The sequence below is a fragment of the Buteo buteo genome, chromosome 11 (genome assembly GCF_964188355.1).
Source record: "Buteo buteo chromosome 11, bButBut1.hap1.1, whole genome shotgun sequence".
NCBI lineage: Eukaryota > Metazoa > Chordata > Aves > Accipitriformes > Accipitridae > Buteo > Buteo buteo.
The window spans coordinates 1,933,016-1,960,010 of record NC_134181.1 but is presented as its reverse complement, the minus strand read 5'-3'; the positions used below and the strand labels follow the sequence as shown (position 1 = coordinate 1,960,010).

Sequence of the window (26,995 nt, the reverse complement as noted above, 5' to 3'; positions counted from 1 at the left end):
AACAAACCAAGCAGCATTTGACAGGAAAGCCAAACTGTAACTTCCCAACATACAATTTGAAGCAGAAAACAGAATTGTAAATGTTTGTCATGTTTCAAGCCATAAAGACTTTGGAAAAGTCAGGCACAGATAGAATTGGAGGAGACCAAGCAAGACCAAAGATACTCACACACATCACTGAAAAAGAGCCACTGTCCCAGTCCCACCACTCAAAACACAGAGGACTTTTGAGATTTGCAGAAGGGGATTAGAAAGGAGAAGAAGGCCCTACAGCTGTAGATAGTGCCATATCTCTAAGGAAGGAAGCCACAGTTTATCACAGCATGTTGGTAGACCTTCCAGACCTAACCCCACTCTGTATGAGCCTTCCTATACTGCTGCGTTCCACAGGTAACAAACATCCCTCTCCTCCATGGAACTGCCAGACAGCCCTTCAAACAACTGAGCATGCATCTCTTCTCCATCCCTTCCCAGCATCATGTGGCATTTTATAAAGCCTTTACAAAATATATTTTAAGCTAAGGATTCTCAGATGTATTTATGGTTTAACCACTCACCATGACGGCCTTGTCACAGACGTTAAGCTGTGGCTCCCCTGGCACCATGGTCGCTTTGTGCTGCTGGACAACGACAGATATTCGCTCCATAGCCCTTTGGTATTCATCGCTGGGAAAACTAGGACATGAAAAAAATACAGACGTTATTAGTGAGGCTTCGTACATGGTATCATTACAGTGTCCACATCACTAAGCTAGGTCAGAAGACTTTTCCTGGGCCATAGTGAAGGAGAAGAGTACGTAAACATGCAGTCGACACTAACTGCTCATAGGACCTAACAGGTCCATAGGGCAATGAAGCATCTGGGCTGAGAAAGTCCAGCCTGGCCGGGCCTGGGGGCTGCGGGTCTGAGATGCTTTGCTTAGGGCAGCAAGGACGGCAGATGGCTTGTCCTCCCCAGCAAAGAAGCACATGGCTCCTGGCAGATCATCTCTCAGTACGGGGCTTCAGCTTTCCAAACTGCTAGTCCCAGCGGCCCCAAGCGTGTCGCTTCGTAGTCAAGCAGATAGGCTGCGAGCTCGTGTTGATTCCCAAAGGGGATCTTGTTGGCAAAGGTGGCATGTACAGAGAAGGGTGCTTCTGGGGTTTTCCTCAAGCTGCGCCTTAAGCGAATGTCAAGGGAGACTTCCTAGACACAGGACAAACACCTTGCCAGCCACGCTAGTACATAAAGAAGTTTGCTGAGGCAATCCTTCTGGTGTGTCACCCAAAAGGTCACCCAGCTCTCTGCGCATACATCCTCCACTCTTTCAAGTACTTTTCCGTAACATGTGCATCACTCAGAGCCATTTATTGTAGGGAAACAAAGGTAATGTCAATACTCTGTTTTTCAAGGCTGTTCTCAAGCTAAGGGCTTCAAACACGACCATTGGCTAGTAAAACTTCACAATCACCAAGTAAGATGAACTAATATTATGCAAACAGGAAGATGAAGAAGAATAGAAGTGACTTGTCCAAGACAAGAATACCTCCTCCATTTCGCAACATCCACCCCAGGGTTCTGCCCCATCCACGTTCTTCCATTACAGCTTTATTATTCCAAGCTGAGACCCATCTGTCATGCTCCAAGCCCTCTTACAGGGTTATAAATTACCAGATTTTTATCCACCCAATTACTCCAGTAGGTACTTGTTTAAGTAGTTCAGGGTGTACTTCACTAATACTTCAAGTATTTCTAAAATGGAGGATTACTACCCAATGATCTCATTTTGTCCATCACATGAAGAGTCACTTAAAAAACAGAGAGCGGCAAATTGCTTCTGAAGATAAAAGAAACAATGCAGCTTGGTCCTGACCTCAGGCTCCCTTTGCTTACAGTCCAAGCTGGCCACCAGCCCCACACTCCAGCTAATTTCCTTCTTTGAAAAACAATCACATTTTGAAGCCCAGTAATGTGCCAACAGTTTCCAGTAAACCCTATAAATATCACATCTCGGCAGCCATCCAGAGAGAAGCTGATTGTGGGGATGGGCCTGAGCTTTGCTGATAGAGAACCGGAAGGGAATTTGAAATGACAAGCTTGAGCAAACTAATCTGTTGCTCTCACACCCAGCTAGCTGTATCCTGGTGGAGAGGCTATCACCGGGACCGGCTGTGTGACCTGCACGGACCACCCTGAAATTCAGACTGTTCTTGCGAAGCTCCCAAATTTGCTCGCTCCTCTCCCCACACATCCCGCCTTAGCTGTCGCAGCAGCCAGCTGCCCCAAAGACCGCTGAAAACAGAGGGGTGGGCAGAAGTTTGGGAGCTGCCAAAGACCATCTCTGACTCACGCCCAGACGAGGACACTCAAGGCAGCAATCACTTGGCTCAGCCAGTGTTGCATCCCGGTGGCACAATGGCCTTTCAGTTTGGCGAGATTTTATCTGGAAGCCCTCTGGTCGCATTTCAAGCACGCAGGATTGCCAGCCCGGCAGCACGCTTGAAAAAAATCAAAACAGATTTTTAAAAGAGGCAGAGAGGGTTTAAAGCTAACCTGTGTTGACACGCAGAGAACAGCAAACACGGGAGAGCCTGCACATGGAGAGAAAAGGCTGCAGAAACAAACGCACCGAGGGAGTCTGCCTAAAACCGCAGGCAAGTACCAGGGATGCACACAGCATGTTGGACATCTGAGCTGGAGACTGGATGAAACGGGGCAGCCAGAAACATTTTAAAGCCTATGTACTCTAGTGATAGAAACGGAGAAGAAATGCTGTTTAGGGAGACACGTGTATTTCAGTGTTTTAGATTCCTACTGCTCCTATTGTGCCAGGATTTGAAAGCTCTTCCAAACCCAAGCTAATCACACTTTATTAAGATCCTTGTATTAAGGATTAATATGAATTAATACATATTTTAATCAGTTGTTAGAGTCTAACAGATACTCCAGATATCAAATAATTTAATACCTCCTACTCTGCTCTTGTAACTATCTAATGTGTTTATTTCTGTCACATACTTGTGTCATCTCTCCAGCATTTATGATCTTCTTTTGGAAGTGGACCCATAAGATAAAATGTTGCTGCTAACTAATTAAGCTCCACAGCATCTTTGCAAATATTTAAGTGCTAAAGAGATAGCCCAATTTCATCCATCGAAACGGCTTTTCATACATAGGATTCCAAATTAGCTATAATCTGGACAGACCAGTGGAAAACACAGCTGTGCTCTGGATGAAAGATAAACAATATGTTGTCACGACTGCTGCTTTTTGCTCCAAATATGCCAGTCCTGTTGAAGTGAAAAAAATCTTTTTTGCTATAATCTTAACTACTGCATTTATCCACGGTATTGTTGCTCATTAGCAACCTAAGACACATGAATGCTGCAGTATAACAAAATGGCTCGAGTCATTTGAATCATCTCCTTGCTTTAATTCCCATGTTCAGGACACTCCTGGTTTTTTCAGCTAGCTCAGCAGTGACAGGAAATCTTGGCCTAACTTCAGCTCCTGGTGTTTTTGAACAGCTCTCCCCTGCAGCTTCTACACTTTTAGATTATTTCAGCATTTAGCACAGGCTGAATGACTTCCCCAAAGCATGATAGAAACAGCTTGGCACATATAAAAGACTCGCACTTCTCACATAAGTACAAAGCTGGCTAAAGCTAAAGAACATGTATAGATTATGCTCCAAGTCATACCGCTAACCTATAAACCTTGTCTCAGTAGGGCTTAACATGCTCTTAAGCTGGCTAAACCTGTTGACACTAGCTTAAAACATATCCGATTGTGTTGAAGCACACGACAGTGATGGACCCCGAGTGCTGTAAGGTGTCATTCAATACTGGAAGATCGTCACTGATCGTCTTCAGATGCCTCAAACACATGAACTATCTTCCTCACCCAGACGTGTATCAAGTCTCCAGGCATAGCAGGGGACTGCCATGCCTGCAGGACGGCACCAGCCCCGGGGCTGGCATTGACGTGCAACTGGAGTCACACAGGGACAAAGCCATGCTGGCAGTGAGGGTTGGTTTTCCTGTCTTGGCCCCATGGAGATCCCCATTCCTCACTCCAGTGAGCTCAGGTTTTGCTCAGACAGACCTGTTTTGCTCCACCATGTGCACCAATATCCAATATCCACGCAGGGATTTGTAAAGTATTTACTGACTGCATACAGGGAGGTTAAAACTGTCTCCAGCCTTACGCAAGAAGTGCATTTTGAGAGAAAATCTGCAAGAGAAAAGTGCCTTTAATCTGTACGTAAGATGAGGATAATTACTTCATGGTAATCAGTCTGAGTTGTTAATGGAGCTGGGAACCTCTCTTACTCTTACATGGAGTCCCCTCATTTCCCTGAATGCGTATGCAGGACTGGGCTGCAAGGGCAGGGTTTGCAACATTCTCTGTTCCAAAAAAAGATGATATTATCTATACAGGTGTTTGGGCATTATTGTCTGCATGAAGATCCAGACCTCACTGCCTCCGGGGCATGCTGCATTTTGTATTCTAGTTCAACAATCCTGCAGAAGGAGAGCTGGGAATAACACTGGAAGAATGAGAGGGTGAGCAGGTGGTGTTGTGAGGAGTTTGCTAAAAGAGATCCCCCAGCGTACACAAAATTATTCCACGCTCAGAATGAGCGAACGGAGTGGACAAAGTCCAGGGTCATTACACTAATTGACACTTTACCTCCGGGAAGTCTCTGGAGATCCAATCAGGGCTGGATTGCGAGCGCAGGGTCCCAGGCACAGGTGTGGCCTGTGCTTCCTTCATTTAGAGTAATTGTGCCTTGGCAATCTGTTCCCATCTCCTCCCTAGCCAAACAACTCCAGTGTAACCTGCTCTGCCATTAACCCTGCCATGCCCTACGCTGAAATTCAGGTTTGGGAGAAGGAGGGTTTGTCTCACACGCTGCTTTCGGTGTTAGAGCTCTGGTTTAATCTTGCAGTCGTCGGTCTGTCACCTTCAGGTCTGCTAGCATCCTCAGCTGTAAGGAGAGGGTGATTCTCTACCATCATAAATACACCCTCAAATAGATCAGAACCGGAGCAAATTAAAGAGCATTTTCAGCATTTTTTTAGATCTAGATCTTGATGTTTTATACCTCATCCTGATGATTCATATATGGGCACAGCACAGTATGTCTATCCTGGCAGTGACAGGACCATGTTATTATTGAGAGGAATGTAACAAAATGGGTATTATATAGCACGCTTCACACAAACCTTACAGTGGGCTCTTAATAGTAGCTTTCAGATTTATAGCATGTTATACCAGATGCACATGAATTTATGGGAAGAGCATAAAACTTGGCTAAAGATTTGTATATTTTACTTCCTTCTCCACTGGAATTATTTTAATTAAAAACATTATTTTTAATTGTGAAATACACCCAGATTCAGGTAATTCGATTTTATCTGTTATCAGTGCTTTGAGGCTGCTCAGCACTGTAGTATCCAAGTCTTGATCTTGTCCTATTATTCAGTCTTCCTCAGTTCCTCTATTCTATCATCAAGTTTATTTGCAATTTAAAGTCTGCACAATACAGGAGGCAGACAACAGGTTTGGGGCTCTGCTTCTGAAAACATGGCAACTTGCAATTACTGGGGAAACTCACAGAGCCAAAGGAAAACAAACAAGGAATCAAAGAGAAGACGGAAGGGTGGCCTGTACCCCAATTCTCCTCTCTCGTCCAGCAGCATCTGTGGGTCCCAGAGGCAAATGCCCCTGGAGGCGTGTGGGGCATGTGGCCAGTTAGCCACATGAATATTTGCGAGTATTGATGATGCCTCTCACCTGTCTGGATTCTCTAAAGGTGTCCACAGCCTTCCTTGCAGTGAGGAGATGTGATCGTGCCGATTCTCTACCTGGTCATCTATTTTCCTGGGAGCTGTAACTCCCCAACTCCGACAATCCTGCCTTTCCACCACATTGTGAGCAACCACAGCATTTAAATGGCAGAGGGGATAAAGGCAGACTGACTACGTAAAGCCTTAGTCTCTGCATGAACAGGCGACAGAAAATAATGACTATCTGATCCTCCCGCTAGTTGCTTCAGTGGTATTTCTGAATCATAATTTATGCAATGGGCTCTTCAGGCTACTCTCTGAGGCTGTAGCACTGCCTGGACCTGTTTCTGAAGAAGATAATGTCCATTTCAAACAGCATTTTGCATTTTTGAAACTGGTTCATATGGCTTTTTACTTCAATATTCCTTTTTATACAGCATCATTCTAGTCTAGACAGTTACTCATCAAAATACCTGCAGGCTGTTGGTCTGCCACGATTAAGCACAAGTTACAGGTTGATCAGATGGTGTGCTGCAACGCAGAGCACTGATCCCGGACTGGGTAAAGAGCAGCTATCGATCGAGACAAGTTTGTCTCCATTCTTAGTCCCCAGGCTAGTGACTCTCCTCTGCAGGTGTATTTTTCTTCAACCCTCTTCCCACCAGAGCTGGCTGTGTACCGGCTGTCACGCCTGCCTTGCATACTTCTGACAACCTTTCTGGGTCCAGCCCCTGCATGGTTGATGCTTGGTGTTTTTCACTGGCATGGCTGAGGCTCTTTATCCATAGCTCTCCACAGTTTCCACTGTTTTAGTGTTCCTCAGTGCCACCTCTCCTGTGGCAGCAGCTAATTCGCCCCTGCAATGCAGCTGGTACCATTTCCTTCTTTTTCAAGAAGATGAGGAGTCAGCATCTTCCCTGGGCAAGGTTCTGGCTCTTTGTTATACATGGTTTTCTCCCCATTTTGCGCCTTCTGTCTTTTCCCCACAGCGAGGTTTCTGCCCTGATCAGTAAGGTGAGACTGGCAACTTCTCTATCAGATCCTTTCCCCTTTAGCTTCCCTTCAGGAGCTTCTTCCCTTCTTTTCTGGCTCCATAAGCAGTGCAATTACCTCTCTGATGATTTCCTGGATTTTCCATCTGCTCAAAATAGGCACTTGTGAGCTCTCTTGTTAATTAATGTGTTCTAAAATCATTATGTTCATCAACCAAGCCTTATCACTTCAATTTTTTTCCATAATAGTAAAATCTATTGCCCTAAGTAAAACAGAGGTAGGTATTTTGATGTTCAAAATTTAGTAAACTCCGTTTTGAACAGAGGCTAATCACTCAAAGCAGAAGTCGCTACTAACCTGGAGTATCAACAAGGGGTGAGCATGCTGTACTTAACATGTTATTAAGGCTTTGCACCTCTGGCTCAAACTGACAGAATTTCAGAGATTTCTGTTATAAATTATTTTTGCAGCTTTGGAGTCTGACTCAAAACACTCTACTTCAGTCTGCATTAGGTATTTTGCTAACTGTATTTTAAGCTGTGCCAGCTTTTGCTATATATTGTTACTTGTGCTCTTCCTGACTGGCAATGAAGTATTTTAGTAAAGGCGTGTATAAACAGTAATCTGTGACTTGGGTAATAAAACTGACAACTGGTTGTGAAGATGTTACTAACAGATATTTTTACTCTATTTGTCACATATGGTTTGAATGGAGAAACAAGTTCCCTATGTGGTACTTAGCAGACACACAATATCCCAAACATAACAGAATTTAGTAAAGAAAAAGACCTATCAGATCTTTTAGTTCTGCATTCTGATTAATTTGGTAACAAGGGCATCCCACGGTTTGAGTGTTGTTTTACGAAGCAACAACCCCTAGTAATTGCCTCTAGGGAGGAAACAAAATACTGCTTAGGCTTAGGGAAATGCTTCTGTTTTGTGTGTTGCCTAACACACAATCTTATTTATATTTTAAAGTTGAGAGCTATAAAAAAAGAAAGATCTTCTACCCCCAGCCTACACAGATCTAGTTAATCTCTTGGATGACAAAAGACACAAACAGTTCACTTCTCATTACACAAGGACCAGATAACAAGGTAACTCTTACTTATGTAAGTGCAGTTACATTACCATTTTTGGCAACCGAGCAAAAGATTATTTACCAGTAACCACACTTCTTTGAAATATATTGCCCATATATACCCTGCCATTGCAGGTGTTCTTATTACAAGCACCTCTCCAGATGCCAGTTTTGCCTCGTCAGTACCTGCAGGCATGTTCATGCCCTACCTCATCCTGCAGTCACAGAAATGTTGAGCTTGTCCTATGATGCCAAGCTTCTCTCAATGTCAGGACCTCAGAGTCCTGCAGTTCTCAGGAGAGTCCTCCTCTTTCCAGGAGAGAAAGGGATAAGAGCTTGGCAGTGAATACATCTGATGTTAGTGCTGTGCATGTCAAGTCCTGAAGGTCAACTACAGGACAGGGATCTTGCTCCATTCAGTCAGTTGCTGTGATGATGTAAATGTGCCATCACCTGGGCAAGCTCAGGCAGTGTGAGAACTCATACCATGCATTTGGCACTGCTATGAATCCCAGCTAACAAAATGCAAAGTCTGTGAAGCTGTTGGATTGCTGGGGTGAAGTTCCAGTCCGGACTGAGAAACATCAGTAATTATCTTTCAAGAAGAAGGGGTAAACACAACTGTATCCCTTGGCAGAAGCTGGGGTGCAGGAGGCAGTCCGGCCAAAGAGATGGGCAATAGTAAGAAGAAACAGTCATGACCCTGTTGGGAGGGTCTGTTCCTAGAGTCAGACGTGGGTAGGGATGGATGCACAGCCTTACATGAAGGGGAACATAAGTGCAGGGTGCCATGTGGCCCAGAACTGCCAGATGTGTCCGCAACATGATGACAGGACCTGCCTGTAATTGCCTGACCAGTTTTTCCACTGCATGAAAAGTGCTCCTGTGGGAGACAAGCTTTTGCTGATATTGTTTCCAGGCAGGCTCCAGGAAATCCAGTGAACTGAGTCAGGAGGAGGAAGGACTTGTCCTGCTTCACCATGAAACCCAGGGAACTGAAAACTTTACGTGTTGTCTCTAGATTTTGAAGGACTTGCATCTTCAGTGATCCCTTTAGCAACCAGGCTAATCCCCATGCTATGAGATGAACTGAAATTGTAGCCTTGAAAAAGTCTCTTAGCATCATGCAGTATCTTGTGTGCACAGTGTCACGACCCAAAGACATTTCAGATGAGACTGCCTGAGCACAAGCACTCTGCAAGTCAAGAGTGTTGCCACAGTTGACTGAGCTGACTGATTTCTAGGATGCCCTGGCTCTGAGATCCCCTAGGATCCTAGAGGGAGCCCAAATATATAAGCAATAAATCTCTCTGGAGGTGCGGGTGATGCCTGGCCTTCACGCACAGCAATGAGACCTCTTACCGGTGGATTTGCATGTGGCCCCACTCCAAACTAATGCAAATCAAGAGATATGACAGATTATTAAAATCATTTTAGGGAGAAGAAAAGGCTGCACTAAAATAAGGAATAAATGAAATAAAAAATGAGCAAAAGCAGGCAGGGAGAACAGGGCATCGGTACGCCATGCTGCTCCTTCACAGCAGCAGAAAATCTAGTAAAATCCAGTATAGATTTAACAAAGCAAAGTGGTAAAAGTAAATTAGATAAAAGAGGGAAAGGTACCAATAAATCAGGGGTGCAATGCAAATTTTTCTAAACGCTTTGGCAACATAACGACGCACCAGAGGAGCCAAGCTGGTAAAAGAGCTATATGATACACCCTGTTCCTCCAGGGCTGCAGGAGGGTGAACAGAGGAGCGTGGCCAACATGGACTGCGAACACGCACAAACCTCGGGCTGGAGCAGAAGCAATACGAGCACACCCAGCATGTACAGACAGACAGATGCACGCTTGGAGGAGAATGCTGGATTCCCTTCTGAGAAACATTAGTGTCGGGACTCCCAACAGGCTGTCTGCCAAGGGGGATAATTAAGCTAAATAAAAATACACAACAGTAACAGCTCCACAAATGAGGGTAATTTAATTACCACATTCGATATAGGAGACCCACTTCCCATGAGTTTTCCATTGTGACCAGAGAGGAGACAATAGCAACAGAACGTGCTGCAGAAAGGAAGATTCATTTACTAAAAAGAGGCTTTCTATTAGGGTCTGCATATTAAACAACATCACAGCTTTCCATAATCATGTCATAATCTTGCCATAAAATTCAATCAAAGCAACAGCTTGTGAATGTCCAAAAATCAATGGAACTGTATGAGGAATGATTGCAGATGTAACACTGGAATTTATTTCAATGCTCAATCCATGGTGGTGGTAAGGAACATCTAAATAACAGGGAAGCAGGTGTCCTGCAAACACCTCTTAGGCAAGAGCTCCTCTCCCTCAAATTCAGAGGAAACACAAAGAGTAGGCAAACTACAGTTCACTTGATACTACCCGTTTGTTTGACTTTTGGAAAAACAGGCAATTTCTATCCACTCATCTTCCTAAAATAAAATAGTTGTTAAACCAAACAGGGCATAGTCTCATCTGGAATCCCAACCCAGTAGCGTAGTTTCACTGAGCTGAATTTAAAATACAGGAGCTTCAGATTTGCTTTATTCATTAGTGCTGAAATGCAATAGAAAGCGAGAGCTAACATGCTGGGCTTCTGAAGAGCTTTATACACTGTGTAATGCACCTCCAGGGTGCTCGTCTGTTAAGCGAGAGAGAAGTGAAAATATTTTTCCTCCCCTTCTCTCTCTAGTGAAAACACTTAGTGGACAGCACAGGCTCGGTTCTTTTGAAAGTAATGGAGCGAGTGTATCCACTCAATTATTTAAAACAGTTGAGTAATTGCAGTCCTGTCAGCTCAGAAAACATCTCTCTGTTAAAGCTGCTGCACAAAATCATTTCTGTGCAGGCGGTCACAGTAGCACTAGTTTTCTCTTTATTTATTTCCACATTCTCTGAGCTGGAGCCACTGGCAAGGGATGAGGCTGCATGCCCCTGTTTGCAGCTACTTTTGCCACAGGGTAAAACACAGTCAGTAGAAGGAAGGAGGGAGGGAGGTGGGGACACCTTGGGAGCTTTTTGGAGGTGGCATGTTTATATGTGATGGCTGATGACTACATAAATCCTTACAGAAATCTCTCAGGGCATGGTGTGTGCCAGAGATAAGTATTATAATAGTAGGCTTATAGGAAAATGGATTCAGACAGCCAGGAGAGTCCAAGGATGGAACAGGATTGGGCAGAAAGTCCTCTTGCTAAGACCCTCTGGAGAAGCTCCTTTAGCAGGGGCTAGGAGATTGGAAGGTTACCACATTTGCCTTCCACAGATTCCAGGGCACAGAGGAAAAACACTGCAGGGTATGCAAAGATCACTAGACATTTCTTCCCTAGCCCCAAAACACACAGAGAATCACAGCTCCAATGCCTATGCTCACCAGCACCACTGCTTTATTCCACAGCTGCCCTGCTGTGTCCTCTCCCGTCCAACAGTGTGTGTTTTGCCTCCTTCATCAGGGGTTGTAGAACACAGAGCAAGAACGATCGGACTGATGAGTCGAGCCGTTGACATGTGCACATCCATCTAACCTGACCATTTGAGAATGAAGGTTTGTTCCTTTCTTTTCACTACTCTTACCAGTAATGGCTTTCTGGGATAGTTTTCAAGCACATTGCAAGAAACAGCTACCAAGGCAAATGAATTATATAAAGCATACGCTGACAGTGCTGAGAGTTTTCACACCTTCGTTAACTGGCTCACCTTAATGGGTACTTCTCTCCAGGGTCCATCCCCAGGTGGAAAAGCAGCGGCAGGGTAGTGTGCTCCTCCAGTGTATGTGTTGTCACTCCAGAGACATTCTGCCCAGGACAGAAATCAATGCCCTACAGTGAAGAGGAGAGAGGTCATCAAGGGTGCAGCAGGGGAGGGAGCAAAATTTTAGCTGATGCCACTTTCTTCAGCACCTTGTTCCAATATACCCACAAACCTCAGAATTATTTTAAACCGCGAGTCCATGTCAGTCTGCAAAATGGATTCTGATCTGACAGGGTAAAATAAGGTGACAATGTTGGCATTGCACTCACATAAAAGCTGAAGCAGCCTTATATTCTTGCCTTATAAAAAAGTAATCTCTATAAAATATTCATTAAAATGAAATGGCAAAACAAAAGACAAAGAGGTGAAACCATTTAATCATAAAAATTCTGCACGTGGAAAGTATCTTCTTTGTTTGGTTTCTATGGCTTTGAAACTCACAGAGGGGATCAGATCACTTGGCAGTTCTGATCAAAAAGCAACAGTCCCGGGGGACACATCCAGCCAAACCAAGGGGCATCACCCTGCGAGGCAATGCGCACCTGCTAGCCTCCCTGAAAACTCGGCTTGCTAGCACCTGACACCAGACCTGAAGGACCTGTTTCACTGAAGAACAGAACAAATCCAGTTAATTTCAAAGAAATGGGTGCGTTTGTTGATCTGATTCATAGCAAGCCGGTACTGAGGCACTCACCTGGGAATGACAGTGGGGCTGAAAGAACTGTATTAAGTCTGGAGACGTTCCTTTCACTAACATTCAAGTCTACGGGGTCAGAAGTTGGGATTTTCCCAGCAGTGGCAGTGGGTATGAAGGACACAAGCACTGGGACTCTCCCTTTGCTAGCAGCAACGGGTTAAAGTGCTCACTGGCCACCGAGGGACAGAGCGAGCCGCCTGCTCGCAAATCCAGAGCGGTGAGCTCTCTGCATCTGCCCTTGCACGCCTTGCCAGGCTGCGTCTCCCCAAGCCCTGCCAGTTATTAGCCAGGTGTCGAGCTCCCTAATCACCTAGAGCCTGGCCAGCAGTCTAGAGGGCTAACAGAACCCATTTAAGCCCTGGGAATAGCAAAAAATGCAAAGCACTAATTTCACTGAACAGCAAATAAAGCAGGGGGCCCCACAGACCAGCAAGGACTAGCACCAAATGGACTTGTTAAAGCTCAGTTTTACAATTCCAGCTAACATGCTGCGCTCCTTACAATACCTCAGAATGCCCCGAGACACGGACAGAGACATGGAGAGAAGGTAAATGGGAATATTTCAATGGAGGTGGGAAAGCAGCTGTAGCATTTGCTTATAAAACAAACAAACTGAAAAGGCTCTCTACAGATGTTGGTAGGATTTGATTGGCAAACAATTTTCTAAAAATATCCTCTGTTTTTAATGGACAGCTGGTCAGTGGAGCAGTTAATATTCTGCTTTTCAATAAAGCAAGAAGTTTAGAAGCCCATGAAATCCCATTTATCTGCACAGAGCTATAGATTCCTGAATCACTGACTGGAAAAATAAGAGAGTTGCTTGATAGGTTGTAGTGGCCTACCAATAATGGACTTTAAATGGATACAAAAATGATTGACCTTTCCACCTTGTGACGCCACAGGCCTCTGAAACACACAGTGAAAAATAGATTATTTTTTTTTTCCCTCAAAAGGAACAGTTAATGAAAAGGTATCAAAGCCTACATAACACCCAAATTATAATTTGGATGCAAATCAAACAAGCAATTTAATTAAGAGCCTGCTAATTGGTACAATGCTCTTCGGCTGCAAATGCTTTGGTTTGAAAGAAGATTTTAGTCTCTTGGGTATTTGTTTATACATTGCTTTGTTTACATTTTATCTTTTGTTTCTTATAAAATCCTTGTAGCTGAGACTCTAGAACACAGCCCAGGCTACATCCCAAAGACTCCCAGGAAAGAAAGTGCTGTGACAACTTGCCTGACGCCACTAGCCAAAAGCTATCTGTCTTTCTAATCTAAGCACTCAATGCCCTCTTCAAAAGTAGTCTATTGGGAAAAAAATCAAATAAATACAAAAAATAAAATCAAACATACCATTTTATGACATTGATAAATAACGCTCTTAAAATATGGCTGAAACCACCCTTTAAAGTTCTAAACCCTTTCAACTTTATCTCCACAAATAAAATTGACTATTAGTATTTTTATGTACTGTGTGACTGCCAATATTCAACCTACAGAGAGAGCTTAAAATATTTTCTACCTGCTCATCAACAAATGAGCAAAAAATAAGTAGTAAAATTTTATCCTCACACCCCTGATCAAGGCATTCTTCCGCACCAGAGTACGTGATACACTACGGATATAGCCAGAGCAGCATAGTCTTCTGTCCCTCTGACAGAAAAGAATATTTAACTTACGATCCACAACTCTATCTCATTCTGGTTTGTAAGTCAAAGCATTTTCAGTTCGCAGGATGGAAAGAGAAAAATCAGCTATACCAGTGAACTGAAAGTCTGGGATCCCAAGTCTGGCTTGCTTTTCTTTTCTGGAGCAAAACCAGTATAAATTAAATCTGCTTGAGATTTGAGAAGTATTTAAAGACAAGACAATCCACTCTCTGGAGCATCTGGACAACGCCTCTGGTTGCTTGGAAAGTGTGCAAATTTGGTCACGTGTGGTACTGGGAGCTGGGGCGGAGGGACATGCCAAAACTCCTTGTGCACATCTTGGATGGGAGAGAAGGAGCTGCCCTCCAGCTCTGCTACACCAAGCAGGCTGCAGGACAACAGGCCTGGTGAGGAAGGGGACTCTGTTCTAGATGATGATTTTAAATCATGTCAACATTTTGGATCATTTCTTGCCCTTCATTCAACAAAACTTTTTTTTTTTCCTTGTAAAAGCCCAAGCTGACAACATGCTTGATGGACCCCGAGAACACCGCAGGCTTTAACAATAAATGCAAATGTGCCAGGTTCTCAGCTGGAGCAAAAGCCACATCGTTCCATGGGCTGCAGAGGAACTCTCCCCATTTATGCTGACAAGGGACTGGCTTCAGCTCTCTGGCACTGCCAACAGAACGGCAACTTCACCCAAAAATAAAGCTATGTTCTGTCTGAGAAGAGCAAAGAGGTAGCTACGCCTGCCCTATCCACCAGGATAACAAAATCCAAATCAACTACCACTTCATCTGCTGTTGTTTCCTTTAAGCTATTTATTTGGCAGGCTGTTAATAACAATATGCAGGGGATCAATAGCCAGTTAAGGTACGTGCCTAATATTTTACTCTGCACACTATCCAAGGTAATTTGCATGTTTACAGGTAACACTGATCAAACAAAGTAGAAAGGTTACTCCCAGTGTTTAAGCAAATTCTTGGAGCTTTCCTCCTCAATTATAAAAGCATGAAAACCACCAGAAGATCAGCTCCCTGCCTGCTAAGGGAGCCCATAAAAGAGCATCAGATGGCAACCAGAAATAGCTCAGCTCCTGCACCCAGTCTCTTGCACAGGCACAGTGTTTTGCACCACTGCACAGACCTGTTTGCTGTAGGAGAAATTCCAGCAATGCTTTTTTTTTTAAAAAAAAGAAGAATGAAAACCACAACATTTCCTGCACATCAGGTAAACCTTTCAGTGAGCACGTCTTTCTGCCCTTCTCCCCAGCAATCGTGAAACCTGGATTGTTTTTCCGTTCATAAGATCTAGTGGCTATTGGTTGCACAGCTTATGCTTTAATTTCCAGAGCAAATGGACCACAGATGCTATGTCAATATAGACATGAGACAAATACAGCCGGTTGCCAGTTTGGGCTCTCCGCCAAGTGATGGAATCACCACTTGTGTTAACGTAAGCCCTCTGGCAATTCGTCACCCTGGCGCTATCCCAGATCCCTCCGACTTGACAAGCGGCTGCAGATTTTGATAGTGGCGCAGCAAATCTGGGGTCTGTCCCCTGGTCAGGTCTCCTCATTCCGCCACACAAAACCCAGAGCAGCAAAACTGTATTAATATTGGAAGGAGAAAAGAACAGCAGTTAATTAAAGCCAGGAATGTTGTTTCTTGCTGTTTGCCACAGCACGGGTAAGTGGCTGTTCTCGCTCTCCTGGCGATTCCCAGCAAAAGCCTCCCAAACTGGAGCTCTGAGCGACCAGACGCCTAAAAGTATGACTGCCAAGCTTCAACCCTGTTGAACAAAAATTGCTTCTAATGTGTTAACTGTCTGGAAGAGACCCCAGAAGATGGGCAGATCAGCAAGCCTCCAGCGGCTCTCAAGCAGAAGCGATCAATGGCTAGCTCATATGCTCAGAGGACCACAATCAAATGTCATTATTTGTGAGGTTCTACTTGACTTCACATCCCCCTTGCAGAAAAGGCTTTATCGATCCCTTCACGTTGAGGAGAAGGGCAATCAGACAGACTCCAGCAGGAATAACCCCTTTGGCATTTTACATTAAAACAATAGGGTCTTCTGGCAGGCACCTACACCAATCATTTAAAGACACAGGAGCTCTCATGAAAAATCACTGAAGACTACTAACAAGATACTAAGCTGACAGCAGAAAGGTTGATGTTATCAGCCACTCTCCAATGAACCAAAGGGCGTTTTCCACATTTTTTCTTAATTGTTTTTTCCCCTTCTTGCATCACTGCTCTTGGAAGGCACAAGAACTATTCTCTGCTGGGTAGTCTCTGTGGCAGGCAAAGAGAAGGGAATTTCCTTTCTCCTGCTAGCTCATACTGCTACTTCCTCTACATAGCATTAAATTAGGCAATTCCTGAAGGACTTGCTGGCTACTTAGATAAATCCATAGAGAATACCCATTTTTTCCCCTTTCAGACCTCTCCTTCCAAACAAGAATGATGAAATGTACCTCTCCCATCCAGTGGACAAAATCACTCATAACAATGCAGACTCTGAGGGTTTGTATTTTAAGAATGGGAAACTATGCACCCAGCATCATGGCTGTGGGCACCAGTAGCAATAAAACAGAAACGCCAAGTTAGTGTGCATTATTTGTCATGCACTTTGCAATCTAGTTCAAATTTGGTACTGAACAAGCATGACTTACAGGCTAAAAGGATGGATGATGACAGCAACAAAAACAAGGAAACTCCCCGTAGAAGTCCTGTGTGTCTTATGCCATACAAGAGAGGGAGCTCCCCAGGTTTATCCTTAGTTCTTACTTCTGCTCCAACACACAACACATGTGGCTGTTTTCATCACTGCTGATTTTTGCTACAAAAAGAAAGGTGGTCAGTGATGGTGGAAGAGCTTATGCGCTGACATCCACCAGTCCTACAGCAACAGGGACTCGGGTATTGTGCAGGGTGAAGATTTCTCTCCCTCTGCCAAACTATTTAAAAAGCTTTTACCATTTAAAAATAAACGCTATTTTTCAAGTAAAGTTTCCTTTCATCTGCTCTGTCCTATTTATCACCTTTTGAGTACCAGAGATGTCAAATTATATATAACATGAGCCACCTATATGAAAGGAGATGGAAGCCAGGTAAACAGACCCAAACAAGCACGCTATGCAATCCACAGGGAAAATGTCCCACAGAGAGCTTACTCTCACTTGCTTCTGTTGAGTGATCCTTCCCTTTATGCTTTCAAGAGACTAACCATTCAAGAAGGCAAGTTACCTAAGTAATCAAGTTAAGCCAGCAGAAAAGACAGCATCAAGGTATCCTCCAGCACTGAGAAAGACTACAGGAGTTTATGAGAGGAGTCAGACTAGAAAAAAATTGCTTGGGGGTTAAAAAACAAATAAACAAACAAAAAACAGGAAGAACAGAACAGCACACTTCATCTTTGTGAAAGATGACAAATTTTAATCCCAGGCCATAAGGCAGAGGATGCAGACCAGTAAGGGCACGTTAATGTCATGGGAGTCTAAGATGACTGTAAACCTGTGTACTGCTTGCATGGGATCTTTCCAGTGTAAATATTCCAAGTGCCATATGGAGAGAAGCATTCATAACCCTGTTCTGCTTTCCTAGGCTTTGCTTTCTGTAAGCTGCGTCTCTCTGGTACATTTTTATTTGTATATACATACTTTATTACTTAACTAACTTATACCACATTCACACACATAGCCTTCCAGGTTAGAGGCCACAATTGCACACAATCTTTCTAGATAATCCTGAAAGACATGGTAGTCCTAAACAGACCCAGGACGTGCACCAATTCCACATTTTCCAGGGTCAACATGGAAATGTGGTTCTGGCTGCTTTAATGGTATAATCTCATCTAAAAGTCAAACAAAAATGCATAAAGTGTGGATTAAAAACAGTGCAAGTTTTCTGAATCAATGATTTCCCACACTGTCAATTAACAAGGGAATTCTGAAAGTAAAAGGAGGTTTGGCTAAAACGCACCATGTATCTGTCAAAATCATGAGATACTCAACTACCCATAAAACAAACCTCTTAAAAATTTGCAGACAGCTGTTTTGACACACCTGGCCAACTTCAGACCTCTTTCAAATGGATGACATGCCAACCAGATACATTTGTTTATTCCAGGTCTGAATCTGGACCTTCAGACACAGAGAGTTTCATATTTGAAAGTTTAATAAATCATCACATTGTATTCACAATAAGGTAAGAAGCCATGCTAAAGATCATACAATTAACAAGGCCTCATTAGCTGAAGTTCTACTGGGATGGCAAATCAAACTTATTGAACAGCAAACCTGCCGACAGTCAGAATTCCTAATGCCACAGATGTGCATGTATTTAAATACATTTTTCAAATGAAATTGGCAAACAAATTGGCCTTTTTGATTCCAGCAGCATAACTGTAGTCCAATATCAATACAGCTGAGAACACCAGTCACTGAAAGAGGTAACTGTATCATAAGGTGAGATTACAAAACTACTAAAACAGGACTCAGAACTGTGGAACTGTTCTGCATTCTGATTTATTTCTATTTTTAAACTTGCAAGACTTGTAATTAATGGCTTGAGAACATGAGTAGAATTGGAACAAATTTCAGCCTCAGCTTCCTCTGCATGTTGTTAATGGCTAGTCTGTCCACTAATGTGCTCCAATTTTACCCACATCAACCACATGTGACACAAACTGCAGGAAAGCAAGTGAATTTTTAATCATCTCTCTGATGTACAGTACAATTGCTGACTTTTATCAGACAGTAGTTAAACAAAGACTTAGAAAGAAATAAATATTCCTTAATTGCACAACTGCCATTGCTCACAGTAGGAAAGCCTTTGAAATGAGTAACTGGTCCCCATTATCATGGCTACACACATACTCAGACATGTACAAATAAGTTTAGATCAACGTAGACGTTTATTTATTTCCCAGCTAGGTATGTAAGTGTGTGTATGGGCTTATATTACAATGGAGAGCAATTATTCACGTGTGAGACTATCTTCCATGCACATGGGAAAAGCATGCCTCTGAGCACATTCGTATACCCATACACATGTACATACAAGCTCTCAGTGTCTCTCACACAGGGAAAATCCTCCACGCTGTGCCATGTGCGATATATGGGTTTTACTCACATACTAACCTAGACAAATACATTATCTCATTTTAGCTGTGTAGAATTAGCACTAAGGGAGAGCGTGCAACGCATTTTTGGATCCAACTTTCCTTTTCTTACTCCATGTAAAACAGAAACTTTGACTCCTGGAGCATTACAGTCTTAAAAAGACAAATGCACATATTTACAGCCCTGAATGTAAATGACTCCCTTGGAGCTGACGTTTCCTTCTACCCCCAGGACATCCCGATGAAAGAAACCGCGCACTTTTATATCCACAAATGTCATCAGCACTTATTTCTGCACCTGTGATGCCTTGAGGACCCACCATAAGTTAAAAAAAAAAAAAAGACATAAAAAAAAAATCATACAAACAATCCCTCCCCAATACCAACCTGCTGTCAAAATTGCTGAGAGCTGTGCCATAATGCATTTAGTTCATATCTAAAGGTATAATCAGCAAGGCACATGTGTGAACCTGCCATTCAAGAAATGCCCCAGAGTTTAGTACCCAAGTCTGAGGCAAGAAAGATACAAAAGAAGAAAAATAATAGTGCTTAACATCCAATTGTGAGAAGATCAGCCAGGAAATTACAAAAGCTGTGCCGATTTGGCAAATAAAACGTACAACATCTTATAGTGTGATATGGGCTCGCAAAAGTGCTGATAATAGATTAAACACATGTACTCTACTGTTTTCAACAACTGCTGTTCTTTCCACTGTGCAGTTCCTACGGCTTTCCTTTTCCCTTTCAAGAAAAAAAGAAAACAAACCAACCCATCCCTATTCCATTTAGGGCACCAGGTCTTTTGTACTAGAAATTGTGAGATACATGATCAATTTAGCATCGGACTCCAAACTTTGTAAGGGTACGCATGAAAGCTCAGAATTCAGCAGGGAAAGAAGCTTAATATTAAGGGGCATTAAGTGCTGATTAAAGGGAACACCCCTCAGAACAACTCAGACTTTGCTCATTTTCCTCTGCTTGTCTCCAGCTTCAGTAGAGGGGTGCTGTGACACCAGTCCTCTCCGATTTTGCAGCAGATCTGGTAGCTCTTAAGTGGCTGCGAATAAAAGCCTGGCTTGCAAGTGCACAGCGACATTCCCCAATTTAAAGCTCTGCTTTAAAGGATTATTTGTCCCCAGGAGAACCAGTGAGACCAGGGTGCAGGTCGGTGTCCTGTTACCTTGCTGTATTCCTCCCAGGAGTTGCTCCAGGTCCAGTAGTGAGCCTTGTAAAGCCCGACTCTCACCGCCATCATCTCGTTGCCACGATAATAGAATATGGGCCTGAGAAGGAGAGCAGAGATGCATGAGAAACGCCAACGTGCCAGGCCTGGGCAGCCACCGCCGCAGCAGCCTCGCTGATAAGGGAGACAAACACTTTAATGGCGTCTGACTTCCGATTCGGCTATCAGTCAGAAACAGGCTGCCTCCTAATAGTCTCCACTGCAAGGTTTTCAATTAACATTTTTTAAAGTGTTCATCAAGTTGAGAGCTCACAGGGCACAAGAATGAAACATTATACAGCTTGGCTGCCAGTGATTGTTAATCCTTGAACTATCAGACCCTGTTATTTCCTACAGAGCATGCCGATTTAAACACCAAATGTCTCAGAAGTGGCGCGCGTGTGCGTGCGCGAGAGAGAGAAACGGGGATTCACAGAACATGTGATGCTTAGCCTTCTCTTTAGGGCAGCACCAAGCTATGTGCCGTTAGCGTTGCATGGACAGGGTGGCTGGGGAGGACACCAGATGCTGGCCTGTTCTGGATGACATCTCAGAAAAACTCCATATGGAAAAACCTGGCAGCCAGACGTGCTTTATTTTTAACTCCTGTCCATTTTCTTTCCCCAAATCTCCCTTTGCATCATCTAAACATACCACTGAAAACTGCAGTTTTTTTCCCGGAGGTTTTCCTAATTAAAAATACATTTGAGAAATGCACCTCACTTGGAGCATTTGGTCTGCACCTGTGTACATACACTTCCCTTTCCCTGGGCATCCCAGCGATGTCCATGTCGGTTTCCCCAATAACACGCTCTTGTTTTTTGAGGGAACAGTACAAAATTTTACTGAAACAGACTATCTGCAGGAGAGAGGCTTGATTTCTTGGTGCGGCTCATCACACAAGGACATCAGACTTAGTCAGCTCTTCTCTCCAGTTGTTTCAGGCTGCTGACAGGGCGAGATGGTGAAGCTGTTTATCACTGTCAGGAGGGTACATACATCTTTGTCTCTCATTCAGAGATGCCACTCGGCAAAAACTACTCACTCCAGTGATGCCACCTTGAAAAAACAGTTCCTAATTGCAAGATAAGATTAAAATCTCCACATCTGAATGTCAGGAGTGGCCTTAGATCTCTTCTATTTTAAAATTGTAGCCTCCCCTGCAGGTTCCTTGCACAAACAATGAGCTTTTCCCCTTTGTCACTAGGAACTGCCCGTGAACAAAGGGGAAACGCTGCTGCCAGCAGAGCCCACTCCTGCATCCTTAACGCACCTGCAATGCCGGTGAAATAAAGACAGCTTGAGAGATCTGCCAAAGTGCAGAATCTGATCTAAACCAGTCCCATTAACAAAAGCCCAAACAAATACGCCACAAAGTACACCAGTCTCCTTTTTCCTTGCCATAAACTCTCACTATTTGACAAGCTATTATGTGTCCCTTTGATTGAAGGTGTGGGGGTTAGGTTTTTGCTTTTTTTAAAAAAAACTATTTTCCACCTTTGAAAGAGGATTACAGCTTGTACTCAGAATTCCGCTATTACCAATTTCTTTTTTCCCCCCATTCACCTTTTCCTTTTTAAGCTTAAAAGAACACAACTGCATCTCCTGGAAAGTTTTTGGGGGCTGTGGAAACTGTGACCTGGTCAGGTCTGGAGGAAAAAAAAAAAAAAGAAGGAAAAAAAAAAAAAAGAAGAAAAAAAAAAAAAGAAGGAAAAAAAAAAAGAAGGAAAAAAAAAAGAAGAAAAAAAAAAGAAGGGAAAAAAGGCAGGGGGAAAAAAGGCAGGGGGAAAAAAGGCAGGGGGAAAAAAGGCAGGGGGAAAAAAGGCAGGGGGAAAAAAGGCAGGGGGAAAAAAGGCAGGGGGAAAAAAGGCAGGGGGAAAAAAGGCAGGGGGAAAAAAGGCAGGGGGAAAAAAGGCAGGGGGAAAAAAGGCAGGGGGAAAAAAGGCAGGGGGAAAAAAAAGGCGGAAAAAAAAAGGCGGAAAAAAAAAAGGCGGAAAAAAAAAGGCGGAAAAAAAAAGGCGGAAAAAAAAAAGGCGGAAAAAAAAAAGGCGGAAAAAAAAAAGGCGGAAAAAAAAGGCGGAAAAAAGGCGGAAAAAAAGAAGGAAAAAAAAGAAGGAAAAAAAAAGAAGGAAAAAAAAGAAGGAAAAAAAAAGAAGGAAAAAAAAAGAAGGAAAAAAAAGAAGGAAAAAAAAGAAGGAAAAAAAGAAGGAAAAAAAAAGAAGGAAAAAAAAAGAAGGAAAAAAAAAGAAGGAAAAAAAAAGAAGGAAAAAAAAAGAAGGGAAAAAAAAGGAAGGAAAAAAAAAAGAAGGAAAAAAAAAAAAGAAGGAAAAAGCCATTATGTGCCTTGAGCAACTGCTATTGTAACACAAACAGCACCAGTTCCAAGAAGCTGGTGACTGCAGTGAAATTCTCTTTTAAAACAACAAAGAGGCTTTACAAACTTACAGAAGTAAAGATGGGATAGGCTGTGTTTGAGGAACCTGCAATGCCTCAAGTCAGCCACTGGCTGAGCTCTCAGGTAATACTGTATGCGTGCTTCTTGCATTAACGGGCACAAAAGCAGTTTTATGAAACAAAGCCTTATGTCCAACACAGAAAAGAAGTCAAGTATGTTTTCCAAGCATATGTTTCCTCACTGTCTCACAGAGAAAGAATATGCTTGTATTCAGATTTCCCGGGCTGCCGAATTCCTCATCAAAATCGCAACTACGAGACCTCTCTTGACCTCCAATCCTTCCAACAAGAGAGCCAAGGATATTTGCTGGCAGATCTCAGTGCCTGTACCAAAGAGCTGACAGCGCTCCTCCATGCCCATGAAGATCTCAGGTCTTTAACCCAAATCTATTCTTGCAAAAGCATCTGCAGAAACAGGACCTTGGGAGGAGGTGGGCTTCCAGTTCACACGCGGCAGCCCAGCCTTTACCTCCAACCCCTCTCAAGCTGGGGCTATAACGACCTAGCAGGCTCTTGGATGTTTTTCCAGTAATAAATAATGTATTCTCCCCTACCCAGGCTACAGTTCTCAGGCTTTTATCTCCCCTATTGCCATATGTTGTTCCAGGGATCCCTGCTAACCCCCTGACATTTTCATCTGTCCCCAGACTCCACTGTATGGCAACATGCCACATGTCAGGAAATCCCACCGCTGCTTGCTCCACCAGAGAACTAGCACATAGCAAAAAGCTCTGGTGCTACCCCACCTCACTAACCAGGAGCAAAGATGCATCAATTCAGTTTATAAAATATTTCTGTAAACTTGATTTAAGAAATAACCCCAAATTTGGCATCACTTCAGTTCGGAGGCAAGGGTTGGAGCTCTGGGCTCATAACTAACCTGTCAATTAGCTTGCCCTGCAAGATGGCAGGTAAAAGGTCGATGCCGTCAATCTGCCTGTCACTGGGAGGCTGCAGTCCCGCCAGGGAGAGGCTGGTGGTGAAGAGATCCATCACACTGCCCAGCTGATGACTGACCTGAAAAATCAACAGAAACATATTTGCAAAAAGACCTTCGGTAAAAGCCAAAATGAAACAGGCTGGTTTCCACCAAAGCAGAAGTATTGCTTCCTGAACCTCCTTCTCCGTCAAGCATCTTTTGAGATTATCTCCCTTTACAGTGCTGCAGTCACCAGCAAACCTCCTATTAAAATAATAAAGGAAAGGAGATGATCCATATTTCTCCACTGCTAGGGAGCATTTGCATTTTGATTCATTTTTTCATTTTCCCCTCTTTCTTCTCACTTTTCTCTCTGTATCCACTTTACAGGAGCATGTTTTCACAGAGATCAACTTAATTTAGCAAAGTCCAAGTCATTTATGGATTGAAAAAATTAGCACTTAAACCAAGAAAAAGAAAGTCCTTGATTTGTTCCTTCTCCAGGTCATCTCTGGAGTCCAGAATAACCTGAGAGAGTCCCCAGAAAGCACAGGGATAGATGGATAATAACAAAAAGAGCCTGATGACTTCATCTGCAAACCATTTCCAACAATTCAAAAACTGTAAAGTCGTGGTATTTTTAGTATATATTTTAATAAGGGAGAAAAACATCTGGTTTTGGCTCCAATGGAGATGTGCAAGCATTTCCACCACCCCCCCTTGCTTTTTTTTTTTTTTTTTTTTTTTTTTGCCTTCCGTAATTGGAAGCCATACTTATCTCTCTGGTCTTAATTATTTATATTTTTAAAACCTAAAAAGTCTGTTCTGACTGATTCTTTCTGGATCTTTGCTCCCACCCTGCTTGTGGTATGCTACAGTTATCTGCTGTAGGACGTTTAACTAGCCAGCAACACACTAAATTGAAGCAGATGCATTCAAATCAAGAGCAAAACTGTTTTGCACCAGGATGCACCAGCACAAGATGCGACATGAAAAGAGCCTTTTCAGCCATACCACTTGTTCGGAAACAAGCAGCCATCTGATACAAGTCCACATCTGTAAGTACAGAAGCACTTTCTGACTGAAATCCAAGTCCTAGCAGCAGCCTTGCGAATGTCAGTGTGAACATTACGATGCTGGGACTATCAAAGACTTTTTATCTCTGAATCCTCTTTCTACTCACAAACAGACCCCCAGCCTGTAAGCTGACACTAATTATTTAAGTATGACAACAAATGATAACATGATAAATGAATTTTTGTGAGATGCTGGCTCTAGAGAGAAAAACTAAAGGGAAAATGCTATTTTTGCTGGAACACTAAGCCTTTTATTAAGACACCAGGCTGAAAAAAGTGAACACAAAGGAAGAACAAACAAGTTTTTTTTAAAAAAAGAAACTGGAGAAAGCAACATGCAGGGGACTAATTACAAGTCTAAAATTACAGTATCGCATTACTTGATTACAGTAATTTCAAATTTTAATGGCTTTCATTCATCAAAAGGTGTTGCCAGGAACACATGATATTAAAGTTGCGTGCAAGAATACTTCCACAACTCTTAAGAAGAAATCAAAGTGCAAAGCTCTAAGCCCAAGAGGAAGCCTGACCATGGAAACCCTTGCCCAGGAAAGCAGTTGGATCAGTTAACCAGGATCAATAGGTCTTGCAGAAGGTCTCAGGCATTTGAGGTTAAGCCTTATTCACGGACATTGCTGCAGCAGGCAGCCTGAAAGAGGTCGTGCTCAGCCTGTCCTTGTAGAAAGTGACAATTAGACATGAGCCCACAAATCCCTCACAAAAAGCAGATGTATACACGAAGTTCCCTCTCTGCATGGAGAAAAGGATGGGGATCTTCTGGCACACAGCTGTGGAGAAGGAAACAGAACTGAGCCCTCCGATGGGATAACCTGGCTTCTTGCTCTCCCCGGGGCCATTTGGCAAGCGTGGACCGCCGAGGAGAACCAAAGCTGGCTGTGTCGTCCTCGAGATTAACTGCGGCAGACAGTGCTGTGTGCCCCTTGGACCGTCCCCTCACACAGGCTCTTCTCTGGTCTCAGGTGTGCACCCAGAAAGGACTGACACCTTAAAAAAAATGGTGCACCAAACCAAAAAAACCCCAAACATCAGGTCACTCCTTACAGAGCTGGACAGCTTCATCAGCCACTGGGGTTAGGAACGCTGCGCTCCCTCTGAAGTCAAAGGGGATTACACGCGCTCAGCATCTCAGCAAAGATGCTCAGTCCCTCATAGGCTCATCTGCTGGCTAATTTACCCTGAGCATGCCTTAGGAGAGCTGCGGGGTCAGCAGAACACCATATGCAGAGCTCGGAATCTAATAAAGAGGAGATCTGGCACACGCCTGCTCCCTGACAACTGCTACGTCAGGAGCAGGCGGGCAGGCTGGCGGCTGAGACTTTTTGTAATTAGACCTCTCACAATTTAGAAGGCACATCCAAAAGTCACTTTTCTTGTCGCTCCATTCCCTCGCCTCAATCTTTTGATAACAGGCAGCAAGAGGCAACCGCTGACCTGAGACTCGTGCCTCTAATATCACCTAATTTATACATCGCGTTGTGACAATCCGGTGGGGCCACCATGGTCTTCTTGTACTGGCCCTTATTAACCATAACCAGATGTAGATGACTCTCTTTAATCATCCAATTACGTTTCTGGTCTCAGACAACATTTTTCCGTGAAGCAGAGAAAACTTCTTACGGAAATTAAATGCCCATGCCACAGCCACTTGGATTTATCTGTGCTCTGCAGCACCACATTGAAGAAAGGGGAAAAAAAAAAAGGTTAATATTTCTATAAAACTTTGAAGTATTTTCAGAGAAAAATAAAAAAATTACCATTTTCTCCTGTCAACAGTGCTCTTTCATTCTAGTTGCTTTTCCCATTTTTTTTTTATTTTTTTTTAAGAAAAGAAAAAGAAAAATCCAGAGAGGGCAACAGCCCAGAGAAAATAAATAATATATAAAAAAGAGTGAGATCAGATATTGCTCGTATCAGTGAGAAACAGCCGGTATTACGCACGTAAGAACGGATTTTTCCCCCCTCCTTCCCCCCCTTCTTTTTAATAAACTCTCAGTATACACATAACGTCTTTAAGAAAATGAAATCCTTTTGCTGTGGGCCACGTCGCTAGAAGAAATAGTCACCACTGCTGTTATCAGTGCTTTCAAGCTTTAACTCTGAATCAAAGGCGACAATTAATAAAGTCGCCCCCGCCAGGAATGGAAAGGAGGAAAGCTAAATATTTGAAACTGGGTGAACAAATGTCAGGGTGTTTTTAAATAAAATCCTTT

At 43.3% G+C, this 26,995-nt stretch overlaps 1 protein-coding gene across 10 annotated transcripts in view; it reads right to left on the bottom strand.

Annotated features, from left to right (window-relative positions):
- The window catches only part of GALNS (galactosamine (N-acetyl)-6-sulfatase), a 56,534-nt gene that overhangs the window by 12,257 nt on the left and 17,282 nt on the right, over positions 1–26,995 (bottom strand). For 7 of the 10 annotated variants that reach the window (XM_075039828.1, XM_075039829.1, XM_075039830.1 and 4 more), the window contains exons 10-13: positions 23,650–23,786; positions 20,274–20,376; positions 11,562–11,683; positions 558–675 (exon numbers count right to left, since the gene is read on the bottom strand). In XM_075039828.1, the coding sequence (XP_074895929.1) occupies positions 558–675; positions 11,562–11,683; positions 20,274–20,376; positions 23,650–23,786 (480 nt within the window). Of the gene's footprint in view, positions 1–557; positions 676–1,466; positions 2,479–11,561; positions 11,684–20,273; positions 20,377–23,649; positions 23,787–26,995 lie in introns of those variants that run through there. The other 3 variants (XM_075039827.1, XM_075039836.1, XM_075039835.1) reach the window with 1 other exon arrangement.